Below are 21120 nucleotides of genomic sequence, written 5' to 3'. Positions count from 1 at the left end.
TGAGCAACTTGTGTTGGTTGTAGTGAGGTCATACAGGCACGAGGAGGCCACAGACACTACTGAGCCTCATTTTGACTTGTTTTAAGTACATTACATCAAAGTTGGATCAGCCTGTAGTGTGTATTTTCACTTTAATTTTGAGGGTGACTCCAAATCCAGACCCCCATGGGTTAATAAATTTGATTTCCATTGATCATTTTTGTGTAATTTTGTAGTCAGCACATTCAAATATGTAAAGAACAAAGTATTTAATAAGAATATTTCATTCATTCAGATCTAGGATGTGTTATTTTAGTGTTCCCTTTATTTTTTTGAGCAGTGTATATACAAGTATTGCAGACAATCCGCACTTGGGACGGGCGCCCAGCATCCACTACGGACTACGAGAAATAGATTTACCGGTGAGTAAAATCTTATTTTCTCTAACGTCCTAGAGGATGCTGGGGACTCCGTAAGGACCATGGGGATTATACCAAAGCTCCCAAACGGGCGGGAGAGTGCGGATGACTCTGCAGCACCTAATGAGCGAACTCTAGGTCCTCCTCAGCCAGGGTATCAAACTTGTAGAATTTAGCAAATGTGTTTGACCCCGACCAAGTAGCTGCTCGGCAAAGTTGTAAAGCCGAGACCCCTCGGGCAGCCGCCCAAGAAGAGCCCACCTTCCCCGTGGAATGGGCTTTTACAGATTTAGGATGCGGCAGTCCAGCCGCAGAATGTGCGAGTTGAATCGTGCTACAGATCCAGCGAGCAATAGTCTGCTTTGAAGCAGGTGCACCCAACTTGTTGGGTGCATGCAGGATAAATAGCGAGTCAGTCTTACTGACTCCAGCTGTCCTGGAAACATAGAGTTTTAGGGCCCGGACTACGTCCAGCAACTTGGAATCCTCCAAGTCACGAGTAGCCGCAGGCACCACAATAGGCTGGTTCAAATGAAAAGCTGAAACCACCTTTGGGAGAAATTGGGGACGAGTCCTCAATTCCGCCCTATCCATATGGAAAATCAGATAAGGGCTATTACATGATAAAGCCGCCAATTCTGACACACGCCTGGCCGAAGCCAAGGCCAACAGCATGACCACTTTCCACGTGAGATATTTTAAATCCACGGTTTTAAGTGGTTCAAACCAATGTGACTTTAGGAAATTCAACACCACGTTGAGATCCCAAGGTGCCACTGGGGGAACAAAAGGGGGCTGAATATGCAGCACTCCCTTAACAAATGTCTGAACTTCAGGTAGTGAAGCCAGTTCTTTCTGGAAGAAAATCGATAGAGCCGAAAGCTGGACCTTAATGGAACCCAATTTTAGGCCCATAGTCACCCCTGACTGTAGGAAGTGCAGAAAACGGCCCAGCTGAAATTCCTCCGTTGGGGCCTTCCTGGCCTCACACCACGCAACATATTTTCGCCATATGCGGTGATAATGGTTTGCGGTCACTTCTTTCCTAGCTTTAATCAGCGTAGGGATGACTTCCTCCGGAATGCCCTTTTCCTTCAGGATCCGGCGTTCAACCGCCATGCCGTCAAACGCAGGCGCGGTAAGTCTTGGAACAGACAGGGCCCCTGCTGCAGCATGTCCTGTCTGAGCGGCAGAGGCCATGGGTTCTCTGAGATCATTTCTTGAAGTTCTGGGTACCAAGCTCTTCTTGGCCAATCCGGAACAATGAGTATAGTTCTTACTCCTCTTGGTCTTATTATCCTCAGTACCTTTGGTATGAGAGGAAGAGGAGGGAACACATAAACCGACTGGTACACCCACGGTGTCACTAGAGCGTCCACAGCTATTGCCTGAGGGTCTCTCGACCTGGCGCAATATCTTTCTAGCTTTTTGTTAAGGCGGGACGCCATCATGTCCACCTGTGGCCGTTCCCAGCGATTTACAATCAGCTGAAAGACTTCTGGATGAAGTCCCCACTCTCCCGGGTGGAGGTCGTGCCTGCTGAGGAAGTCTGCTTCCCAGTTGTCCACTCCCGGAATGAACACTGCTGACAGTGCTAACACGTGATTTTCCGCCCATCGGAGAATCCTTGTGGCTTCTGCCATCGCCGTCCTGCTTCTCGTGCCGCCCTGTCGGTTTACATGGGCGACCGCCGTGATGTTGTCTGACTGGATCAGTACCGGCTGGTTTTGAAGCAGGGGTCTTGCCTGACTTAGGGCATTGTAGATGGCCCTTAGTTCCAGAATATTTATGTGTAGGGAAATCTCCTGACTTGACCATAGCCCTTGGAAGTTTCTTCCCTGTGTGACTGCCCCCCAGCCTCGAAGGCTGGCATCCGTGGTCACCAGGACCCAGTCCTGTATGCCGAATCTGCGGACCTCTAGAAGATGAGCACTCTGCAGCCACCACAGCAGAGACACCCTGGTCCTTGGAGATAGGGTTATCAGCCGATGCATCTGAAGATGGGATCCGGACCACTTGTCCAACAGATCCCACTGAAAGATTCTTGCATGGAACCTGCCGAATGGAATTGCTTCGTAGGAAGCTACCATTTTTCCCAGGACTCGCGTGCAGTGATGCACCGAGACCTGTTTTGGTTTCAGGAGATCTCTGACTAGAGACGACAACTCCCTGGCTTTCTCCTCCGGGAGAAACACCCTTTTCTGGTCTGTGTCCAGAACCATCCCCAGAAACAGTAGACGTGTCGTAGGAACCAGCTGTGACTTTGGAATATTCTGAATCCAACCGTGCTGTTGTAGCACCTCCCGAGATAGTGCTACCCCGACCAACAACTGCTCCCTGGACCTCGCCTTTATAAGGAGATCGTCCAAGTATGGGATAATTAAAACTCCCTTTTTCCGAAGGAGTATCATCATTTCGGCCATTACCTTGGTAAATACCCTCGGTGCCGTGGACAGACCAAACGGCAACGTCTGGAATTGGTAATGACAGTCCTGTACCACAAATCTGAGGTACTCCTGGTGAGGAAGGTAAATGGGGACATGCAGGTAAGCATCCTTGATGTCCAGTGATACCATGTAATCGCCCTCGTCCAGGCTTGCAATAACCGCCCTGAGCGATTCCATCTTGAACTTGAACCTTTTTATATATGTGTTCAAGGATTTCAAATTTAAAATGGGTCTCACCGAACCGTCCGGTTTCGGTACCACAAACATTGTGGAATAGTAACCCCTTCCTTGTTGAAGGAGGGGTACCTTGACTATCACCTGCTGCGAATACAGCTTGTGAATTGCCTCCAGCACTGCCTCCCTGTCCGGGGGAGCTGTTGGCAAGGCAGATTTGAGGAAACGGCGAGGGGGAGACGTCTCGAATTCCAGCTTGTACCCCTGAGATACTACTTGTAGAATCCAGGGATCCACCCGTGAGCGAGCCCACTGGTCGCTGAAGTTCTTGAGACGGGCCCCCACCGTACCTGGCTCCGCCTGTGGAGCCCCAGCGTCATGCGGTGGACTTAGAGGAAGCGGGGGAGGTCTTTTGTTCCTGGGAACTGGCTGTATGCTGCAGCTTTTTTCCTCTACCTCTGCCTCTGGGCAGAAAGGACGCGCCTTTAACCCGCTTGCCTTTCTGGGGCCGAAAGGACTGTACCTGATAATACGGTGCTTTCTTTGGCTGTGAGGGAACATGGGGTAAAAATGCTGACTTCCCAGCTGTCGCTGCGGAAACGAGGTCCAAGAGACCATCCCCAAACAACTCCTCACCCTTGTAAGGCAAAACTTCCATGTGCCTTTTAGAATCTGCATCCCCTGTCCACTGCCGAGTCCATAAACCCCTCCTGGCAGAAATGGACATTGCACTTATTTTAGATGCCAGCCGGCAAATATCCCTCTGTGCATCTCTCATGTATAAGACTGCGTCTTTCATATGCTCTATGGTTAGCAATATAGTGTCCCTGTCTAAGGTATCAATATTTTCTGACAGGGAATCTGACCACGCAGCTGCAGCACTGCACATCCATGCTGAAGCAATAGCTGGTCTCAGTATAATACCTGAGTGTGTATAAACAGACTTCAGGATAGCCTCCTGCTTCCTATCAGCAGGCTCCTTTAGGGCGGCCGTGTCCGGAGACGGTAGTGCCACCTTCTTTGACAGGCGTGTGAGCGCTTTATCTAACCTAGGGGATGTCTCCCAACGTGACCTATCCTCTGGCGGGAAAGGGTACGCCATTAGTAACTTTTTAGAAATTACTAGTTTCTTATCGGGGGAAGCCCACGCTTCTTCACACACTTCATTTAATTCATCAGAAGGGGGAAAAACCACTGGTAGTTTTTTCTCCCCAAACATAATACCCTTTTTTGTGGTACCTGGGGTAATATCAGAAATGTGCAACACATTTTTCATTGCCGTAATCATGTAACGTGTGGCTCTATTGGAATGTACACTAGTCTCATCATCGTCGACACTGGAGTCAGTATCTGTGTCGACATCTGTGTCTGCCATCTGAGGTAGCGGGCGTTTTAGAGCCCCTGATGGCTTTTGAGACGTCTGGGCAGGCAGGGGCTGAGAAGCCACCTGTCCCACATCTGATATGTCGTCAAACCTTTTATGTAAGGAGTTGACACTTTCACGTAATTCCTTCCACATATCCATCCACTCAGGTGTCGACCCCGCAGGGGGTGACATCACATTTATCGGCACCTGCTCCGCCTCCACATAAGCCTCCTCATCAAACATGTCGACGCAGCCGTACCGACACACCGCACACACACAGGGAATGCTCTGACTGAGGACAGAACCCCACAAAGCCCTTTGGGGAGACAGAGAGAGAGTATGCCAGCACACACCAGAGCGCTATATAAAACAGGGATACACACTACACAGTGATTTTACCCCTTATAGCTGCTTATATATCACAGATTGCGCCTAAATTTAGTGCCCCCCCTTTTTTTTACCCTATGTAGTCTGGAACTGCAGGGGAGAGCCTGGGGAGCGATCCTTCCAGCGGAGCTGTGAGGGAAAATGGCGCCAGTGTGCTGAGGGAGATAGCCCCGCCCCTTTTCCGGCGGGCTTCTCCCGCTTTTTTTTATACAGTTATGGCAGGGGATTTTACACATATAGTCTTAAAGGCTATATTATGTGTTAATTTGCCAAGTAAGGTACTTAAATTGCAGCCCAGGGCGCCCCCCCCCCCCCCCAGCGCCCTGCACCCATCAGTGACCAGAGTATGTGGTGTGCCTGGGGAGCAATGGCGCACAGCTGCAGTGCTGTGCGCTACCTTAATGAAGACCGAAGTCTTCTGCCGCCGATTTCCAGGAACGTCTTCTTGCTTCTGGCTCTGCTAGGGGGGGCGGCGGCGCGGCTCCGGGACCGGACGACCGAGGCTGGGCCTGTGTTCGATCCCTCTGGAGCTAATGGTGTCCAGTAGCCTAGAAGCCCAAGCTAGCTGCAAGCAGGTAGGTTCGCTTCTCTCCCCTAGGTCCCTCGTAGCAGTGAGTCTGTTGCCAGCAGATCTCACTGAAAATAAAAAACCTAAATATTACTTTCTTTCTAAGAGCTCAGGAGAGCCCCTAGTGTGCATCCAGCTCGGCCAGGCACAAAATTCTAACTGAGGTCTGGAGGAGGGTCATAGAGGGAGGAGCCCGTGCACACCAGGTAGTCCTAAAGCTTTCTTTAGTTGTGCCCAGTCTCCTGCGGAGCCGCTATTCCCCATGGTCCTTACGGAGTTCCCAGCATCCACTTAGGACGTTAGAGAAAATAAAGGGAAGGTAACACCCGCCCTGTATGTAGAGTACTGCTAAATTAGGAAGACGCAATACATATTTCTCGGAGGCTCCACTGGTTTCCCAAAATGGCGTCCAGTCTGCGAGAAAAGCCAGGGGAAAAAAAGTTATGTGGCAAGGCGGAGCTAATGTGAAACCAGGTCTGTCTTATAATAAAACATTGCCACTATATATGGTATTGTAACAGTATATATATCTATCTATCTATATAGATATATATAGATATATATAGAAAGTATGGCTGCTCCGGCACTCCACGGAGTCCAATGCTGGGCTCGACCTGCTCTGGTGCCCTCCCCAACCGGAGACCGGTGGTATGCAATGGAACAAACGAGGCGGCACTCAGAGACTTTCACTTCAAAAGTATAATTGGTGCAAACGTGCAAAGAGGTCACATCAACGTTTCGGGGACCTGGTCCCCTTCTTCAGGATAACAACAGTGCAGAAACAACAGTGTTTAAATAAGGTAGAAATCACTTACCCCCATGACCCCATTCCGTCGCATGTGCGGCCGGCGGTCAGCGTTGCAGCATGTGACGGAATGGGGTCAGGGGGGTAAGTGATTTCTACCTTATTTAAACACTGTTGTTTCTGCACTGTTGTTATCCTGAAGAAGGGGACCTGGTCCCCGAAACGTTGATGTGACCGTTTTGCACCAATCCTATATATACATAATGAACCTAATTGGGTAGAGGGTGAGATGTGAACCTGGGATCCTATGCATAATGTGCTCCGCTATTATGGCCACCAAGCTATAAAAGCTCTTTATAATGATGATGCATTAATGAGCCCCTGATATAGAGCAGGCTCTAATCCATAGCTACTGTGTGTGTGGCTGGGGAGCGGGGAGCCCGCTGAGCAAAGCGGGATTAAGCTCCTCCCCCTCCCAATTCAAACATTAAATGAAGCGGTGAGCTCCCTGACTCTCCCTCCAGCAATGCGTGAAGTGGCCGTGGAGCAGGGTGCCCGCTGTGCAGAGCGGAATTAGGTCAGCCCCCAAATCTTAATTAACCCGCTTCAGTTCCACGAAGCGGTGAGCGCCCCGTATCCCCCTCCGGCAATGCGTGCGGGGAGCAGGGAGCCCGCTGTACAGAGCGGGAATGCAGTGGCTGGGGAGCGGGGCGCTGAGCCCGCTGTACAGCGCAGGAGCCTGCAGATTACACGGAGCGGTGAGCGCCCTGTATCCCCTGCCGGCAAAGCGTGCAGCGGCCGGGGCGCGCTCGCTGTACAGAGCAGGAGTTAGCTCCGCCCCCCCCCCCCCCCCCCCCGCTCTGGCGCCAAATTTAAACGAACCCGCTTCAGTTCCACGAAGCGGTGAGCGCGAGCGCCCTGCATCCCCCGCCGGCAATGTGTGCCGTGGCCGGGGAGCGCTGAGCCGCAGTACAGAGCGGGCGTTGTGCATAGCGCACTGAAGCTCCGCCCCCCCCCCCCCTTAATGGCGCCGATTTTAAACCAGAAAAGGCGCCTCTGGTTATAACCTGACCCACTCCAGACACATGAGATCATACAGTGGGCACACTAAAGGAATAGACATATTACTTAGAGCATATTGCACCAGTAAATGTGCTTGGCAATGTAATAGATAAATCATACATCAATGTGAAGGGGGGGGTGTTTACTCACCACTGCTTGCAGATGATGGAGTGGCCCCGACACGCGCCGCACGCAGTGGTGTCCGGCCACTGTTACTTACTGCTGCCGGAATCTTCTGCCGACGGAGCGGCCCCGACACGCGCCGCACGCAGCGGTGTCCCGCGGCGCAGACTGGCAGTGGCAGAGCTGCCAGTCTGTGAGTGTAAGGAAGAATAATAAAAAATAATAAAAAGAAATAAAAAATCTTCAGAGAAGAGCCAAGTGACCAGCTCACTCGGGCACTAAAATAAGACTGGCTTGGAGGGGGGACATAGAAGGGGAGGAGCTAGTCACATGGTTATTAATTTAAAGTGCCAGCTCCCAGTTACTGCCTACTATATCCCCATTGTATCTGCACTCCAGTGGCCCCTAGTGGATGAAGGAGAAAGAGTGATGTTTTCATTGAATATGCTAGCAGATGAGTGCACAGCAACAGTCCTTTCCTTCTCTTTGGAGACTGTTGCCCACATTGCCAGTTGCAGTCCAGGAGCAGAACGTACCTTTCGGAAGCTTGCCACCCAAAACTGTGAACTTCTGAGGGTTTTTCAAGAACTCTACCACTTCTTGTAGCTCGTGCTTTGCCTCTTCAATCTATTCACACAAAAACAAGTCCACGCATGCCATTATATTAACTACATCAGATATAAATGGTTGTGTACCATAAAACAAAAATAGTCCGTAACACTAAAAACAAGTTAAATGCCCCCATGGTACAGCTGGAATGCCCAAATGGAGCGACAACTGAATAGCTCTGTTGGGCGTCATCTATTTGCTGCCGGCAGTTCAAACAACTGAATTCTGCCCAAAACTCCTACTGCACAGGAAGAATACAGATTAGTCATACCATCATTCGAACTCACCCCTTTCACGTGTTCGAAAGTTACATTCTTCATGTGAATCGGATCAACAGCTGTATCGAGGCCAGATGATGTCCGGAATCGAGCTGCAAGAGGTTAGACAGGCACATTACAATACGCCTCCCATTTTATAACACACTGGAGTAAAAAGTAGTAAACAGCTGTCTATTTGCACAATATATCGAACCAAGAAAAGAAGATTTTAATTACCTACCGGTAAATACTTTTCTCATAAGCCATAAGTGATACTGGGGTCACTTAGTACGATGGGGTATAGATGGGGTCCAAAGGAGCCAGTGCACTTTAAATTTCTTCTTCCCCTCTATGCCCTCCCTCACAGCTCAGTCTAGGAAAACGGTGCTCGAAGGAGATGGACATAACTGAGAGGAGGAAACATGACAATACAACTAGTGGTGAGATTAATGAACCAGCACACATCAGATCAAACATACTAGTGAAACCAGAAACAGCAACAGCTGATATAAACAACTTCCCACAAGAACAATAACTTGCAGGAAAGTCGAAGCACAGAGGCGGGTGACCAGTATCCCTTATGGACTACGAGAAAAGGATTTACCGGTAGGTAATTAAAATCCTCTTTTCTCTATCATCCATAAGGGATACTGGGGACAATTTGTACGACAGGGACGTCCCAAAGCCCCCAGAACGGGTGGGAACATGCCGAGATACCTGCAGCACCGTATGTCCAAACTGGACATCCTCTGTAGTCAGGGTATCAAACCTGTAGAACTTAACAAACGTGTTTGTCACCAACAAGGTAGCGGCCCAGCACAGTTGCAAGTCCGAGACACCACGGGCAGCCGCCCAGGAAGAACCCACAGACTTGGTAGAGTGGGCCTTGACAGACCGAGGAACAGGCCAGGCCGCCAAAGCGTAGGCCTGTTGAATAGTAAGCCTAATACAATGGGCAATAGATTGCTTTGAAGCATGATGACCCTTTTTGTAAGCATCATACAGCACAAAGAGGGAATACGATTTTCAGACAGCAGCAGTCCCTCTTGACATAAATCCTCAGGGCTCGCACCACATCCAAGGACTTAGGAATTGAGGAAGTGGCCGAAGCTGCCGGAACCACAATAGGCTGATTTAGGTGGAATGCAGAATCCACCTTCGGCAGGAACTGCTGTCCTCATGAAAGACCAGGTAGGGACGCCTACAGGACAAAGCACCAAGTTCTGAAAAGCACCTGGCAGAAGCCAAGGCAAGGAGCATGACCATCTTCCACGTAAGGTACTTGACCTCTACCGAACTCAGAGGTTCAAACCAGGAGGAGGACTGTAGAAAGGTCAGAACCACTTGTAGATCCCAAGGTGCCATGGGTGGCACAAAAGGAGGCTGGATGTGAAAGACACCCTGCGTGAATGTCTGTACCTCAGCAAAGCAGACAATTTCTTCTGAAAGAAACACAAAACGTGTCCCAGGTTGAAATCCGCAGGTGGATATTTTCAGCCCTCACACTAGGAGACATATCGTTTCCAGATATGGTGGTAATGCTTTGACGCGACAGCTTTCCTGACTTGAATCATGGTGGTAATAACCTTACCCGGAATTCCCTTCTCAGCTAGAAGGTTTCGCTCAATTGCCATGCCGTTAAACGAAGCCGCTGTAAGTCCAGGTAGACAAACGGTCCTTGCAGAAGAAGTTCCTTCTGAAGTGGCAGGGGCCAGGGGTCTTCTATTGCCATGGCCAGAAGATCCGCTTACCAAACCCTTCGAGGCCAGTCAGGGGCAATGAGAATTGCCTGTGGTCCCTCTCTTCTGATTCTTCTAAGAACCCTGGGGAGCAACGGAATCGGAGGTAACAGGTACACTAGCCGGTAATCCCATGGTGTTGTCAGCGCGTCCACTGCCGCTACCAGAGGGTCCCTTGTCCTGGAACAATATCACTGAAGTTTGTTGTTGAGCCAAGAGGCCATCAGATCGATCTGCGGACAGCCCCACCAATCTGTTATTAGTAGAAATACCTGCCGGTGGAGACCCCACTCTCCTGGGAGTAGGTCGTCCTGGAATTAATATGGCCGATACCGCCCTTGTATTCCTCTCGACCCAGAGGAGAATCTTGGATACCTCCCGCATGCAGGCCCTGCTCTTCGTCCCTCCTTGTCGAATGACGTGGCAGTGTTTAATTGAACCTGAATGGTTTGACCTTGGAGCAGATGAGAAGCCTGCAGCAGAGCATTGTATATCACTCTGAGTTCCAGTATGTTTATAGGAAGGCAGGCTTCGAGGCTTGACCACCTGCCCTGAAACCGTGCCCCTTGGTTGACAGCTCACTAGCCCCGAAGGCTCGCGTCCAAGAAGTTGGAGGGTTGCAACCACCACAGGAGAGAAATCCTGGCCTGCGATGAGACGTATAACCTGGTGCATATGCAGATGCAAACCCGACGACTTCTTCAGGAGATCCAGTTGGAATGTCCTCGCATGGAATCTGCCAAATTAAATGGCCTCGAAGGAGGCCACCATCTCTCCCTACAGACGAGTGCAAAAACGTACAGAGACCCTGTTTGGCTACAGAACTGCCCGAACTAACTCCTGAAATGCATTCACCTTGTCTGCAGGAAGGAAGACCTTCTGAGCCACCGTGTTCAGGATCATTCTGAGGAACTGGAGACGCTGGGTTGGCTCCAGGTGTGATTTTTGAAAATTCAGAATTCAACAGTGGTGTGCCAACAGGGATATCGTGCGGCAGATGCTGTCCAGCAGAAGTTCCTTTGATCTTGCTTTGATCAGCAGATCGTCCAGTTAGGGGTCAATGTTCACTCCCTGAACCCTGAGTTGGAACATCACTTCCGCCATTACTTTGGTGAAGACCCTTGGGGCCAAGGATAGGCCAAAGGGTAGCGCCTGGAACTGGTAGTGTTCCTCTAACAGAGCAAACCTGAGGTAGGCCTGATGAGGCGGCCATATCGGAATATGGAGGTAAGCGTCCTTTATGTCTAGAGAGACCAAGAACTCCCCCCTCCTCCAGACCCGAGATCACTGCTCTCCGAGACTCCACTATGAACCAGAAAACCTGCAGATATGGGTTTAACGATTTGAGGTTCAAAATAGGCCTCACTGAACAGTCCGGTTCTGATACCACAAAAAGGCTGGAATAGTATCCCTCGCCTTGTTGTTGAAGGGGCACAGGAACAATGACCTGGGTCTGAGCAAACTTGTGAATGGCCTCCCGTAACGTGAGGCACACGCATGGTTTCTGAAGCCGGTAAACCTGACTTGAAAAACCTGTGAGGCGGAGAACTTTCGAACTCCAGTTTGTAGCCCTTGGGAGATCAAGTTATTTCCCAGGCATCCTGCCAGAAGCTGTTCCAAATGGAGCTAAAGAATCTTAGACTAGCTCCTGCACCCTGAGATCCCCCTGGTGCGGAGGTACACAGTCATGCGGAGGGTTTTGAGGAGACAGAGCCGATGCTCTGGTCCTGAGACCGGGTGGTGGCAGGTTTACGTGACTTACCTCTGGAGCCTCGTGCCGCATTTGAGGCACCTCATGCCTTACCCTTAAAGCGTGCTGTCCGAAAGGACTGCGGTGAAGGCTCATTGTAAGAACGTCTAGCCGGTGGAGCAGCAGAGGGGAGGTAGGTGGCTTTTCTGGCAGTAGCCTTTAAAACCCAGGTATCTAATTCACCTCCAAACAGCCAATCACCTGTGAAGGGCAAGGCTTCCAAACTCCATTTAGACTCCGCATCCGCCACCCACTGACACAACCACAACGTTCTGCGTGCTGAAACCGCCATGGTAAAGGTACGGCTATTTATGATGCCAATTCCTTTGATGGCATTACAGAGGAAGCGGGCAGATTCTTGGATGTGCTGAATCAGCGTCACCATATCAGCCAGGGACTTATCCCCAGTGAGGCCCTCCTGAAGGTTACCAGCCCAGGTATGTATGGTATGAGTCACCTAACAATCTACAATAACAGGCCTTTGGGAGCCCCTGCTGCAACATAAATAGATTTTAAGGTGGTTTCTATTTTCCTGTCTGCGGGTTCCTTTAAGGCCGTAGCACCTGAAAACAGCAGCAGTCTTTTTTGACAGATGTGATACTGACGCATCAACAGCAGGGGGAGTTTCCCAGACCTTTCGCCCCTCATGAGCAAAAGGAAAGGCGGCCACCCATTTTTTTGACACTTGGAATTTCTTGTCAGGAGTAGCCCATGGCTCCCTGAAAAGACCATCCAGTTCCTTTGAGTCAGGAAATGTGACCTGCACCTTTCTGTGCAGAGAAAAAGGACTGCGGCACATCTGTCTCATTCCCAGGAATATTTAGGACATCCCTTATTGCAATCAGAATCAGCTTTATTGGCCAGGTGTACTCACGTACACTAGGTATTCTTTGTGGTACAATGCATCGCCAAGCAGCAACATGAAGGAGGAAAAATGTAGCATACATTACAAACATTGCACATATGAGTTCATACTGCACATATGCAACTGTACAGTAGACATATTATACATTTAAGACTAAAAACTAAGGCTGCTTGGCAGAGCAGCACCGAGGCAGCCATCCGCGGCGCCAACTAGAACTCACACAATGCACATAATACAGAAGATTTAAGTATTACATCAAAAGATAAACCACACAGACAAAGACACAGAAAGAATAATGCATGATTGGTGTAGGCATTTTGGGTAATAACCTCCAGGGGTTGTGTATTCCACCCTCACAAGGCACCAGGTGCGGCAGCCATCTTAGGCGCACTGCGTAGGATTACCCAGGGTGGAATAGTCCACCCCTAGAAGAGAACACAAAATGGGGAGATTGCAGAGTCCTTAAGTTCAGAGTAGGGTTCCAATAAAAACATCAGGTCCACGCATTTTTTTCATCCCATCCACAAGCGCACCAGATAAGGCAGCCATGTTGGGCGCACTACAAAGGTTACACAGTGGGAGATGAGCCATACAGGGGCCAAATGCATGTATGGGAGAACGGACACGTGTGTAGGAGTATGCTGTACCCTGCATGGAAAGATCCAAATGAAGCACACCCCGCCCATGGAGGAACCATCCGAGGCAGCCATGTGGGGCGCACTGCATAGGTTACTGCTGGCAGGGTGTGCAACCAATGGAGGTACACATTACGGGAATAGCACACAGTGGGGTGGAAGTACCGTGTAAGAAGAAAGAGAAGAGAAAGACACATTTGCAGGAAAACTGTACTAACATTATTTTGTGAAAAAGATAAATGTCCTGGTCTCATGAGAGCAGTGCGGGTGGGTGTGAGAATGTGGGGTGCACACTAATGTCCAATGGAACTGACCCAGCAAAGTCTGGTCCTGATGCGCACGTCCCTCAGTTCCCTGCTCAGCTTGAGGGGTAGTCCCGGGGGCAGTCATGATGTTCTTGGACAGAGAAGTAGTAGGCATTGGTCCTGGTGTTCTCATGGCAGAGGTGAGGAGAGGCCACAATGTTCCAGATTTCTTTCTTGATGCTGTTCAATGTTTGTTCAACTGTTTTTTTAACTGTTCATTTTCAAAACGCTTAGAGAAAGGAACGCTTTGAATATTGGAACGCACAGCTGACATGCATGGTTGAAGTTACAGATATACTATGGGAAATTGACCCAACTACAGTTGAGGCAAATGTCCCACTAATCAAAGGTGTTACATTACACAGTGTTTGACTAAACAAACACCAGCACAGTCTGCCTTAATTAAATATGCGGCACTGACCAAGCTTTGAAACACAGGTATTTTAAATTACAAACAAAAGCATAAATCACAAAACTGTCTAACAAATGATTTGAACATACATTTGGAATATAGATGATTTGTATAGGTGCAGATAGCAATAGGCAGATTACATGGTGAGATTTGAACATACATTTGGAATAGAGATGATTTGCATAGGTGCAGATAGCAATAGGCAGATTATATGGTGAGATTTGAACATACCCGAGGATGAGAAGAAAAAGGAAGATGGTTAAATTCAGTCCAATGCAGGATCTGTTTTTTTAACTGTTCATTTTCAAAACGCTTAGAGAAAGGAACGCTTTGAGTATTGGAACGCACAGCTGACATGCACAGCTGTGCATGGTTGAAGTTACAGATAAACAATGATAAGCAAGTCTACACCCTGTGCAGTATTAAATTCCAGCTCCTTCCCATCTTCCACCTCCTCCTCGGATTCCGAGAGGATATCAGGTAACCCCCTTTTTTGGGGGTAACGAAATTGGTAGAGGGGCTGTCTGCCCTATCTTTTGCCAGAGCAGCCATATAGACTGTTATAACTGCTGCCTTTCCTGTCTGGCAGAAGTCAATTTATTGGACATGTCCGCCATCAAAGTTTTAATAGAACTGAGCAAAGCTGGCTCCTGTATATCACCCCCAGAAGCCCCACTACCCTGTGACGGCTGAATGCATTGTTCACACATGAGAATCTGCAGGTTAGGGGGAAAACCTGGTGTGACAAATAGTGCACTCAACTTTTTTTCACCATGCTGACAGAGGACATTTACATTCACAAAACATACACAGAAACACAGGTACAAGCAAGCCTCCCCAGCCTGGTATGTGTGGAGAGACTCAGAGAGGAGGAACCAGCACACAGCATGAAACTAACAACTGTACAGTTAGAAGAAAGGCAATTAGGTATACAGTGCGTGAGGAGACTTATACAAGGGTCCCACCGCGGGCTCTACCCCTTAACTACATCTTTGTACCAGTGTCTGGCCTGGCCATGGATAATCACTTGGAGGTGCTGGCAGTCCTGCAGCAATGCTGAGAGTGCAGGAAATGGCGCCAGGAAGCCTCTGGTCCCGCTCTGAGGAAGCTCCGCCCCTTGCAATGGCCCTGGAGCTACATGTATATTTATACTGGCAAAAGTCCCCAGTGTGTGTAAAATGAGGCACCAACATCTATTTTCAGAACCGCTGGCCAGTTTACGCAAGGGGGCTATGAGATCACCCCAAGTGGAGTCCGTATGCCAACCGCGCGATCGTGCCGCACATAGAACAGAGGCCCCCGATTGTCACTCACCACTCTGCCGACCTTCAGGCTCAGAGGGTGTGCGGTGTGCTGCGGGTGTGTGCTCGAAAGTGCAATGCCTGCGGTACACTGAGCATCAGGACAGCTGTCCTGTCAGCGGGATCCGACTTGGCACCTCCAGGATGCCCGTGTCGGTCCCCTCCCTCAGTGTCCCTCGGTGCATTTAAGCTGTTGCCCAATAGCTTACCTGAAAATAACAAACATTAAAATAAACTGAAGAAAAACTCTCTGGAATTCCATAGTGTGCATCCTCTCCTGAAGGCACTTTTTTCTAAACTTAACGGTGACGGAGGGCATAGAGCCAGCACACCCTGCTGAAGAAATTTCAAGTGCACCAGCTCCTTTGGTCCCAATCTATTCCCCATCGTACTAAGTGTCCCCAGTATCCCCTTTGGATGATAGAGAAATAGTTTTTTACAAGATAACCCCCACATTTTATTCAGCAGGAGTAACTACTAAATGAGGTTTTGCAATAAACAAGTGTTTTTCCATAAAATGAATAGAATGGTTTTGTTGTTGTTTCCTTCACATTCTGAGACAAGCAGCCGATTGAAGCACCACCATGTTCCTGTTGTCTTTCCAGATAAAAGCTTTCCTCGGCGTGTGATAAACAGTCTCCACCACCACTGCCATCTGCATCACTCTACTGCCATAACGGAGCCAGAACTTCACCAAATATTTTGTTTTGAGTGGAGGAAGATGTGAGAATGGGAGAGGTCAGAATGAACCTACAAAGTACCCTCATTGCTGTGTACAAACTCAGTGGGGCAAATTAAATTACACATGAGTTGCCATCTGCATCTCTCTGCCATACATAGTAGGCCCAGAGCAGTATTGGCCTCCTGACAGCTAATGTGTGGTAGCCACCGGCACTTGCACTCATTAAATTCGCCCCAACGTATTTCCAAAAAGAAAACAAAGTCAGGCACCTTATTTTCTATTACCATCCAGCGCACAAGACAAAATGAAATTTAAAGCGAGTGTCCCATTTAAGGTCTTTCCTTCCACTTACCTGTGCGCGCGCTAATCCAAGTCACTAGTTTGCTGTGCACGAGTGAGGTCACTAGTTTAGGACTCAACATATTTTTGTAAAATCTAGGTGCCGGTTTAAAAGTTTAGGAGCAAGACCATCATCCTGGACTAAAATATTTGAAAACTTGTATAGACCACATCTCTTCAATGTTCATTAGATACCATCACATGCCCATACCAGCCCCAATTCATATTATGCCACACACTATGCCCAAAATTCATAATACGCTTCACTTTATGCCCCAAATGCATATTATGCCAAACACACAATGTCCCAAATTTATATTATGCCACATAGTATGCCCCAAATTCAGTGAGGCCGATTCACAACTGTACACACCTTTTTCCATTAATTAGTAAAACACCCACATCTAGAAGAGCACTAGCAATGGTTTATTTATCTAGCACTGACTAGGTACATGGGTCAGCAACATGTGGCCTGCTTGCTGGTGTGGAACTACATATGTCAGCATGCCCTGCAACAATTTGGCTGCTAGGACAAGCTGGGAAGTGTAATTCCACATCAGCTGGAAGGCAACACATGGTCTAGCACATATAGTCCTTTACATATACTTTGGGTTAGCTGGATGGCAGGTATCAGTACCGAGGTGGGGGTGGTAGATGGTCCATGGAACCTACTCCTCCAGAATGAGACCAGGCCTTCCCATTCATAAAACCACAAGACACATGATAGCATGACAGGACAGAGTGGCATATTGGTAACTAGCACATAAATAGCTGGGGGAGAGGGGGGCAGATTATCAGTAAATGGCACTTATACAGAACCCTGTACTGATACCAATACCCAACACACAGACTACCCAATAAAATAATGCCCCCACCCACTACCAAAATGCCAATGGGACTTTCACCTTATAGTCAATGCACCAGGCAGAGTAAACTTGTAAGGGAACTACAAATCCCACCATGCACTGTAAGAACCGCAGGACAGGGTTACAGGCCTATAAACCCCAGGATGTGGGAGCCAAGAGTGGCATTGGGCACTGAGTCTTAGCCTCTTACCTTCAAAATCGGATGTGTTGTCCTCTTCCCTTTCTGCATGGGTTCCCTCTCAAAGTTGACACTGTGGGCGTGAGGCCGTGGAGCCCCTATGCCATCCTGCAGCTGGTTCTCATGCAGGTGGGTGAAGTAAGTTCATGGGAACTCCTCCATGTTTTGAGGCCTCTGATGGAAGACCTTTACCGTGTAGCCCTGTAGCAACTCTGTCAGGCCGGGCAGGATCTCGCTGCTCATTGTCCCCCTGATGGCAAAGTGGTGTGGTCCAGTAGAGAGTCAGTCCGTCTTTCAATACCTCCCCTGACATACTGGGGCCACTGCAAAGAGGTGCTTTCTCCTTTAACTCGCACCGTAACAGTCACACACTGGCAGAAGGGAGGAGGCGGAGCCACACTGAATGTAGCAGGTCTGTACTTTATTTTTTTTTTACAATTAGCTATATTTGTACATTTGTAGTGTACCTGGCTCTTGTAAAACCTAGTCGCCAGGATGAATAACTCCATACCCACATACTCTAACCCATTAGTAAGTGCGCAGCATCCCCCAGATGGATGAAAGAGAAACTGGCACAGCCAGAAAATGCCTGCCTCAAGTGTGCCTAGGTGATGAGTACACTGATTCTTACCCAAGTATTCCTAACTAATACACGATTAATTATCTTTTATTAATAAGTTGTCAACATAGCACAGAGCGCTGTACACTGAACGGACTGTGATATAAACCATAAAAAAAAACACATGACATGAAACAGAAGGAAAACATTTTGCCCAAATGAGCTTACAATCTAAGAGGCGGGAGAATCATTTAATTATTATTACATAGAAAATTACAAATGCACTGCACATGTCACACTGAAAGCATTGCAGGCATAACGAGGGAGAATCCAATTTGTATCCAGAGGATGTAGCTCCCGGGTTAAGTGCCTGGAGCTATTCAATTGCTTTGTGCAGTAAACCAGAAACTGCTCGCATCAGCTGAGGGTGGGGCAGAAATCTTTGTTAACTATTGCCTTGGTTCTAGCCATGGTGTAACGTGTGCGGTAACAGCATGGTCACCGGCAGTGAGATGCAGTTTACTACGACAGAGCCCCGGCATTAGCTGTGGTAAAGTGCGTCTCCTGGATTAAGAGGACGCAGTCATCTGAATAGCTTTGGGCACTTAATCTAGGAGCTACACTGCCTCCCCCCCTTAAACATGGGAAATAAAATCTTTACCTGGCCAAAATGGTGTTTTTGAGAAGCCATAAATTCCAAGCAGGAAGACAGCTAGAAGGATGTACCGAGTTCTTCTCAGTGACTCTAGGAAAGGATCCACAAAGAACAAGATGAAGAATAACGCAGTAGAGCAAATTTAGTTCTTATTAGATTTAGTTATTATTACATTCACATGCAAGTCTATTTTGTGAATGGATCTTGTGATTTTTCACACTGCACCTGCTCGCTCGTTCAGTATATATAACTTTGAGCAACTACGGCTAGTCCTATGCATCCCAGCCAAAATCTGTAACAGGGTGCTCACATGTAGCATGTCACTGGCGTACAGGACGACTTTTAGGAAATTCAGAGTAGAGTATACAAGGCTGGTGCAAATGTGTACTAATAGTGATGACCGTTGCTTTCCCAAGTGGATAGATTGGGACTGGATCCATATATTCTGATGAAGCGGACTTATGCGCCACTCTGAACCATGCCCACGGTGTTGCAGTACTTTAAGTGCATTAAGCAAGCATTAGAGACAGGGAATAGACAGTACAGATTCACTAATAATAACATTTACTAAAGCGGAGTATCATATGCATTTATAGAACAAATGGTAAAAAGGTAAGCACCAGCAGTGCCATGTTAAACCGAGCTGCTGGCCTCGTGGAGTTCATCCAGCCAAGAATACACACACAGAGGAATACTATAGGTAGCCCAGTGACAGAATCCCTCCACATCAGCTATACAATCATAACGTATGTACATACCGGTGGTCCTCTGAGTTAGAGCTTGTGCCTTCAGGAAGCCCTCTGCAAACCCGTTCTTAAATGCATCCTGCTGTCCTTCCGGAACATTTTTATTTTTAATGATCTTGTCGATGTTTTCTACATCTGGAACTCTATCTCTCATCAACAATCCCTGAACACAGACCACAGGTATTAATGTAATTACTATGAATAAAATCATGACACAGATTAGAATGTCTGCTATCTAGCATGTAGAAGATCCTGGAACACCAGCCTTAATAGCTAAAACCTACTTGGAATAATTGTTAATGAATTCAAGTTCTGCAGTTTTATTTTTGTTAAAAAAAAGTGGGTACCCAAGAATGGCTTTAAAAAAAATAAATAAGAATTTACTTACCGATAATTCTATTTCTCGGAGTCCGTAGTGGATGCTGGGGTTCCTGAAAGGACCATGGGGAATAGCGGCTCCGCAGGAGACAGGGCACAAAAAGTAAAGCTTTATGATCAGGTGGTGTGTACTGGCTCCTCCCCCTATGACCCTCCTCCAAGCCTCAGTTAGGATACTGTGCCCGGACGAGCGTACACAATAAGGAAGGATTTATGAATCCCGGGTAAGACTCATACCAGCCACACCAATCACACCGTACAACCTGTGATCTAAACCCAGTTAACAGTATGATAACAGAGGAGCCTCTGAAAGATGGCTCCCTACAACAATAACCCGATTTAGGTAACAATAACTATGTACAATTATTGCAGATAATCCGCACTTGGGATGGGCGCCCAGCATCCACTACGGACTCCGAGAAATAGAATTATCGGTAAGTAAATTCTTATTTTCTCTATCGTCCTAGTGGATGCTGGGGTTCCTGAAAGGACCATGGGGATTATACCAAAGCTCCCAAACGGGCGGGAGAGTGCGGATGACTCTGCAGCACCGAATGAGAGAACTCCAGGTCCTCCTTAGCCAGGGTATCAAATTTGTAGAATTTTACAAACGTGTTCTCCCCCGACCACGTAGCCGCTCGGCAGAGTTGTAATGCCGAGACCCCTCGGGCAGCCGCCCAAGAAGAACCCACCTTCCTTGTGGAGTGGGCATTTACCGATTTTGGCTGTGGCAGGCCTGCCACAGAATGTGCAAGCTGAATCGTACTACAAATCCAGCGCGCAATAGTCTGCTTAGACGCAGGAGCGCCCAACTTGTTGGGAGCATATAGTATAAACAGTGAGTCAGATTTCCTGACTCCAGCTGTCCTTGAAATGTATATTTTTAAAGCTCTGACAACGTCCAACAACTTGGAGTCCTCCAAGTCGCTTGTAGCCGCAGGCACTACAATAGGCTGGTTCAGATGAAATGCTGACACCACCTTAGGGAGAAAATGCGGACGAGTCCGCAGTTCTGCCCTGTCCGAATGGAAAATCAGATATGGGCTTTTGTAAGATAAAGCTGCCAGTTCTGACACTCTCCTGGCCGAAGCCAGGGCTAGTAGCATGGTCACTTTCCATGTGAGATATTTCAAATCCACATTTTTTAGTGGTTCAAACCAATGAGATTTGAGAAAGTCCAAAACAACATTGAGATCCCACGGTGCCACTGGAGGCACCACAGGGGGCTGTATATGCAGTACTCCCTTAACAAAGGTCTGGACTTCAGGAACTGAAGCCAATTCTTTCTGGAAGAAAATCGACAGGGCCGAAATTTGAACCTTAATAGATCCCAATTTGAGACCCATAGACAATCCTGATTGCAGGAAATGTAGGAATCGACCCAGTTGAAATTCCTCCGTCGGAGCACTCCGATCCTCGCACCACGCAACATATTTTCGCCAAATGCGGTGATAATGTTGCGCGGTTACTTCCTTCCTTGCTTTAATCAAGGTAGGAATGACTTCTTCCGGAATGCCTTTTCCCTTTAGGATCCGGCGTTCAACCGCCATGCCGTCAAACGCAGCCGCGGTAAG

General features: G+C 48.2%; 1 protein-coding gene across 1 annotated transcript in view; it reads right to left on the bottom strand.

Moving 5' to 3' along the window:
• YME1L1 (YME1 like 1 ATPase) overlaps positions 1-21120 on the bottom strand; it is a 134426-nt gene that overhangs the window by 77613 nt on the left and 35693 nt on the right. Inside the window, exons 6-9 of the mRNA XM_063921680.1 lie at positions 19181-19331; positions 18429-18512; positions 8167-8249; positions 7807-7897 (exon numbers count right to left, since the gene is read on the bottom strand). Coding sequence (XP_063777750.1) covers positions 7807-7897; positions 8167-8249; positions 18429-18512; positions 19181-19331 — 409 coding nt within the window. The remainder of the gene's footprint in view (positions 1-7806; positions 7898-8166; positions 8250-18428; positions 18513-19180; positions 19332-21120) is intronic.

The sequence above is a fragment of the Pseudophryne corroboree genome, chromosome 5, assembly GCF_028390025.1.
Source record: "Pseudophryne corroboree isolate aPseCor3 chromosome 5, aPseCor3.hap2, whole genome shotgun sequence".
NCBI lineage: Eukaryota > Metazoa > Chordata > Amphibia > Anura > Myobatrachidae > Pseudophryne > Pseudophryne corroboree.
The sequence above is the reverse complement of the archived record's forward strand: the minus strand, read 5'-3'. Positions and strand labels throughout refer to the sequence as shown.